The sequence below is a fragment of the Amaranthus tricolor genome, chromosome 7 (assembly GCF_026212465.1).
Source record: "Amaranthus tricolor cultivar Red isolate AtriRed21 chromosome 7, ASM2621246v1, whole genome shotgun sequence".
NCBI lineage: Eukaryota > Viridiplantae > Streptophyta > Magnoliopsida > Caryophyllales > Amaranthaceae > Amaranthus > Amaranthus tricolor.
Window position 1 is genome coordinate 10136687 of NC_080053.1, and position 5517 is coordinate 10142203.

The following is a 5517-nucleotide window of genomic DNA, read 5'->3' on the forward strand; positions in this document are numbered from 1 at the left end:
TTACACTTAAAAGACCACTTTGATCCAAAACACTAATAAATTATGATCCAAGTATCCGTAAGGGATTGGGTAATACTCCCAAGTACGGACATGTAATCAAAAATTTAAAAGGATAAACAAAAAAGTTGAAAAAAAGCTTATGTAAAGTTACCGCTTGAGCTTCAGTCTATCATCAAATTCAATATCATTGGAAAGACGAAATCTTGCTACTCCTTCCAAAATTTCTTCAGATTTAAGAAGACCAGCAGCAACTGCAGCTAACCAACAAGCACATTAGTACATACAATAGATCCCCTGCCTACCTAAATTAAACAACAATTCTCACAATTACACTGAAATAATTATCACAAAAACTCATTTTACATTGATTGTATGGGCAATTGATGTGGGTCACTAGACTAGTCTTTTAGGAGAAATCTCCTATTTGTCCCAAAAACAATTCTGTTAGAGTTAAACTCGGAGTTGTAGCCTATAAAGTGGGTGGCCTGAAATAGCCGACTGTGACCCAACATAGTCGTGGCCAATGACGACATTGGCCTTTTGGGGTCATTTGTTATGGTCTATTGCAAGACTTGTCACATTAGTTATATGGGCAATTAGTATGAGTTTTTTGATAAGTAGACTCCCTCCCACTAGGTTAGTCTTTTGAGAGTCCCCTATTTGTCTTATAACATAATATAAACATCTATGACAAAAATTTAGTAAAAAAGTTTGAAGAGTAAAATGAAAGGCAAGAAACAGCAAGTATTAAAGCATCATCAAAGAAAGGGATTATGAAATCGATATAAATAATAGAAGCACAATAGTATACCATTACACATGATGTTTTTTCTTTGAGCAATTGAACATGAAAATACATAAACGAATATGTATCTTTTGTGTCAAGTATAGTTCAAACTAGTAATGTTTTTTTTGACAGACATTACAATTACCAATTGAATCCGCGATGATAAATACAAAAATGATTGAATTGTATATTGGATTGAAGATGTGAAAACTGCTTATGATCCCACGAAAAACAAAATGAACAAAATCATCAAAATTTCAGTTCTCCAGGTGATTTGTTTTTGTCAGAAACTGTCTCACAAGTCTAATAACAGCAAGAGGATTTTCCAAGTGAACAGCATGTCCAGAGTTAGGAACTTCAACTGCTTCATGATTTGAAGTCGGTCCTAATTTCCGGAAGATTTCATGACTAATATTCTTGAATTTCACATCTTTTTCTCCAACAATGAACATAAGTGGTACACTGCAATGTTCCAAATCATCCCAGAGTGACCTGTAACATATATAAAAAAATGTTCAGCTTGTGGAATGGCTACAATGAACACAGTTTAGAATATATGAACACATATGCAAATGAATGATTTTTCTTCGATAGTTCGCAGATAATCATCTATGCCAGACATGAAAATGGCAGAACATAAAGAAGCTCAAACTTCTTACACATGCGAATGCACACAAACCCATTGACTCACCCATATATACAAAGTTTGACCCAAGAGCATAAGGTCCAGGCATATAGCAACTAAAACAAATTAATCACAGCGAGAAAAAATACAAGAGAAAAACAAAGCCCTAGCTGTAAGAAATGACAACACATGGATGCTAGTGTTGTCCTGTTTGCAAGACTGAATCAACATGCAACACCAACTCTGAAAATTGGTGGACTTGGTCATCAATAAAATATGGTAGGTTACACATTGTTAAAGACAGGGCGTGATAATCATCCAACATTTTCAAGGCGTTTCATGATGGATATCACATTAAACAACAGCACTTGAAAAATAAGGATAATATCACTTTATCCAATCTAATATATGGTGCATCACGAGTGGCTGTCAAAAACCAGCTAATGCTTACAATTTGCAATATAATCTTTGCAACACAACACCTGATATAATGTATAGTATCTGCATACGAATTATGAGAAATAATGTACACTTTTTTCCTGAACTTGCTCTCTCCCCTGAATCACACATGTACACATACAAGCCAAATGCAAAGAACACACTTGTTTTATCCGGGGGAGGGCAGGCCACTTGATGATAGAAGGGGTAGAACTTACGGTTGCCTTCCTATACTCAAATCAGATAAAGCTTTTGCAAGACCATGAATATCATCATGCTCCAAGCGACTTGTAACCATTTTCTTGAAAAATTGGTGTTCCCTAAAACTGTAAAAAAAAAAAAAAAACAAGAAAGTAAAAAACCCTGAAGTTGATGTCAAATAACATCCTTTGTGTAAAGTAAGATTACAGAAAATTGACCACAGAGGTTTAGATTCTAAAGGAGAGTAGGAGAATACCTTCTCCACAAATCCCCACGGTACCAGTTTTCCAGAAAAGACGCCAAACCAAAGGAAATGAGTGTGCGTGCACGAGAATCATCTTTAGCTGCACGGATCCTTCTATCTGTCTCATCCTTCAAACCAGGACTTCCAGAAATCACTACAGCTCCATCAATCTATTACACATTTGTTAATTAATACAAATTAAAAACATTGGTAACACAACGGATAGCATATAACTGAAATCTTTATGGAGATACCTTGCCAGGGAATCTCAATGCCATGTACAATGCTATCCTGGCTCCCATAGAGTAACCAACAAGTGTGATTTTCTGTGTGCAAAGTTTATCTATCAACTGGTTCAATATTGCAGCAACAACTTCAATGGATAAACTCAGCCCTCCAGTCAGATTGACACTATCACCCGACTGTATTCCTGATTTTCCATGACCAGGAAGGTCAACTGCAAAACATTTAGCAGAACCCGAGACCGCTTTCATGATAGGAATCCAGTCTTCACTAGTTCCCAAGAAACCATGAAGAAATAGAAGTGCATTGTTCTGCATAGAATAATCTGGATTAAAGCAGAGGCGTATAATGGACTATAGTAAAATAGCTTGTTAAATAATATGTTGTAGATGGTGTTTGCTATCATAAGTTAATCATAAAAATATCTTTCTTTGTAAAATGACAGTGACCTGCCAGTATAGAGGCTCTTGTTTGACATAGTGGAAAAAATACAATTTGTTCTGGAAATGCAACCAGAATAGTCGAAGGGACTCTAGAAGTCTCATTAACGATATGATAATGGTAGAGCGTGAAATTTACATTAGGTGATCTTTGATTATCGAATCTCAACTCTATCATTATTTGGGTTCCAACTAACAAGTTTATAAGAGGTAATATGGAAGAAACAGTAAAACAAAATTAAAAAACAGCATACATTTCTGGTTTCTCCAATCTCTTGCACTTTGATAACATAAGAATAATCCTCTACTTTCACAATAAGTTGATATGTAGATATATGCTCTTCGATAGACCTTTTTGAGATAGTACTGCAGTTAATTTGAAATTTGTTGAGGACACGATCAGCATCTTGAATTGAAGCACCCAAATACCTACTTTTTGGCTGTCGAGATATGACTAGAGAATTAAGTGTTAAATCTTCTACAAGCCATTTGTATGTTCCAAGACCATGAGCAACACATTTTGCCAGTGTCTTATCTAATGCTCGAGATATTTCTGCACTTCTCATATCAAGATAAAATGCAAACTGAACATATGAAGACAAACCGAGACTAGTTTCGAAGGTTGCACTGACAACAGCCAATTTTCCCTTGCTATGAGCCCACCATGCAATTGAAGCTGCATTTTCAAAGCCACCAACAACACTTGGCTTTATCACCTAATGAAAGAAGGAGCAGCAATAATTGTAGAGAATTAGTATCAAGGAAAGTAGAGAATCATATCCAAGTAGCAGCATCTTAAACAAGACAAAAGTCATTTTATACTGGATCCTCATTCTAGACAAAAGATCAATTAGCTATTCAATAAAGCAGACAGAGGAACTATTTGAGCTTTTTAACTAGTTCAATAAAAAATCATATGCAAGCTAAAACTAGGAGATATAAAGATCGTAAAACTCTGAAGGGAAGGGTGAATGTCGATCTCAAGGACAAAACAGGACAGTATATAGCCCGGTTCCAAACTTAATTCTACTATTCTAAACTTACTATTCCTGAAATGTCTTGTACAAATGAAAAATAATCAGAACTAACTTTACAGGTCATTAAACTTGGAATTTAGCTTCATAAGTTCAGAGGATAGATACCAATGTAGAAAAAGGGATCATTTTGCGTCCACTAAAAGAAGAGGAAAAACAAAGTTACAGAAAAAAGACCCAGTTTCATGAACCTACTAGAGCCACCACTCCTGGATGTGTGAATCTGGCTAAAAAATCAGAAATATTTCCTTGAATTCTGTCAATAGTTTCATCTAGTGCAACAGGCAGGTCGGTTTCCTGACAGAACCTCACAATATCGTCTTCATACTGAACTGGTTCCTGTGAAAAGTGAGTATGAAGTATTCACTGTTAAATTATATTCAATATTAAGTAGGCTTAATTCAATCATATGACTTCTAGTTCAACAACAAAGTAGAAATTAATGTTCTTGTCCTGCAACCAAACTCACAATCAAGTTACACTTTGTAGATCTGTTTAAGTCAAAATAGTTCCTCCAGTTAAACATGAAAAATCATAATGGATTTTGGCTAGGCAAAAAGATACTTGTTTTGAGAAAAAATTCAATCAACAACATATTTATGTTGAATTCCTCTACCAAATTAGTGTAAAAAATATAAATAACCCAATCGGGTATGAAAATAAGAGATTCTTGGATCAATTATTCAAAACCCATTGCTTGAATATATGTACATTTAATATCCTTAAACATGCTCCACGTACACATTTTCATGAAGCAATAAGAAATGAACAATACATCAGACAGGCATACCTCAATATATTGCAAGCCACAATCCCTTACAAGGGAGCCAAATTCGATGGCTTTTTCATAGGTCCATTTCCGATTAGCATCCACACGAAGTTCAACTTCAATGCCAACCCTTCTTCGTATTTCCTTTATGACTGCAGCATCATCCTTTGGATCATCCCTACGGGCCACCTACAAGAAAAACTATGTGCATCAAAACATATTTTCTTAAAATACCCAAAAACTTTAGATACATACATCACAACTAAATATCAATAATTTGTTCTTACTTTCACTTTTACTGCGCGAAATCCCTCTTTGACAAGTGCAGCAACAGTATTTGCCACTTCTAGTGGACTCCCTTCCGAATCAACAAGGGCACAGATATCAATGCTTTGTGGCTGCTGGTGTATGACATTGTCTTGATGTGGTTGAGGCCAAAGTACATCAAGCAAAGAGCATTTTTGCCTTGCAGCTATAGCATTTAAAGTAGCCATTTCTAGGCCACATCGAACACTTGGGAATATTGATCCAGGCTGCAGAGATAGGATAAAAGAGTAGCACCAGTAATGTTAGACAGTGGTAATACCTCATGTGTTTAAAGTACTTAAAAAGTAAAAAGGAAAAGAGCTTCCAATACAAAGGTTTCTCACAGTGAGGTTAACATTTGGTAACTCCTCTCCAAGCCCAAGCGCTCAAAATCACGCATTTCTTTTTTTCTCTGAGGTGCTAGTTTCTA

The 5517-nt window shown here is 35.6% G+C and overlaps 1 protein-coding gene across 6 annotated transcripts in view; it reads right to left on the reverse strand.

The window, feature by feature from the left end:
* Positions 1-285: 285 nt before the first annotated feature.
* The window catches only part of LOC130818007 (protein PHYLLO, chloroplastic-like), a 37132-nt gene continuing 31900 nt past the window's right edge, over positions 286-5517 (reverse strand). For 3 of the 6 annotated variants that reach the window (XM_057684023.1, XM_057684022.1, XM_057684026.1), the window contains 8 exons: positions 5069-5314; positions 4803-4970; positions 4208-4351; positions 3233-3694; positions 2550-2849; positions 2308-2465; positions 2069-2176; positions 287-1279 (listed from right to left, as the gene is read on the reverse strand). In XM_057684023.1, the coding sequence (XP_057540006.1) occupies positions 1045-1279; positions 2069-2176; positions 2308-2465; positions 2550-2849; positions 3233-3694; positions 4208-4351; positions 4803-4970; positions 5069-5314 (1821 nt within the window). In that variant the 3' untranslated portion in view covers positions 287-1044. Of the gene's footprint in view, positions 1280-2068; positions 2177-2307; positions 2466-2549; positions 2850-3232; positions 3695-4207; positions 4352-4802; positions 4971-5068; positions 5315-5517 lie in introns of all 6 variants that reach the window. The other 3 variants (XM_057684027.1, XM_057684024.1, XM_057684025.1) reach the window with 2 other exon arrangements.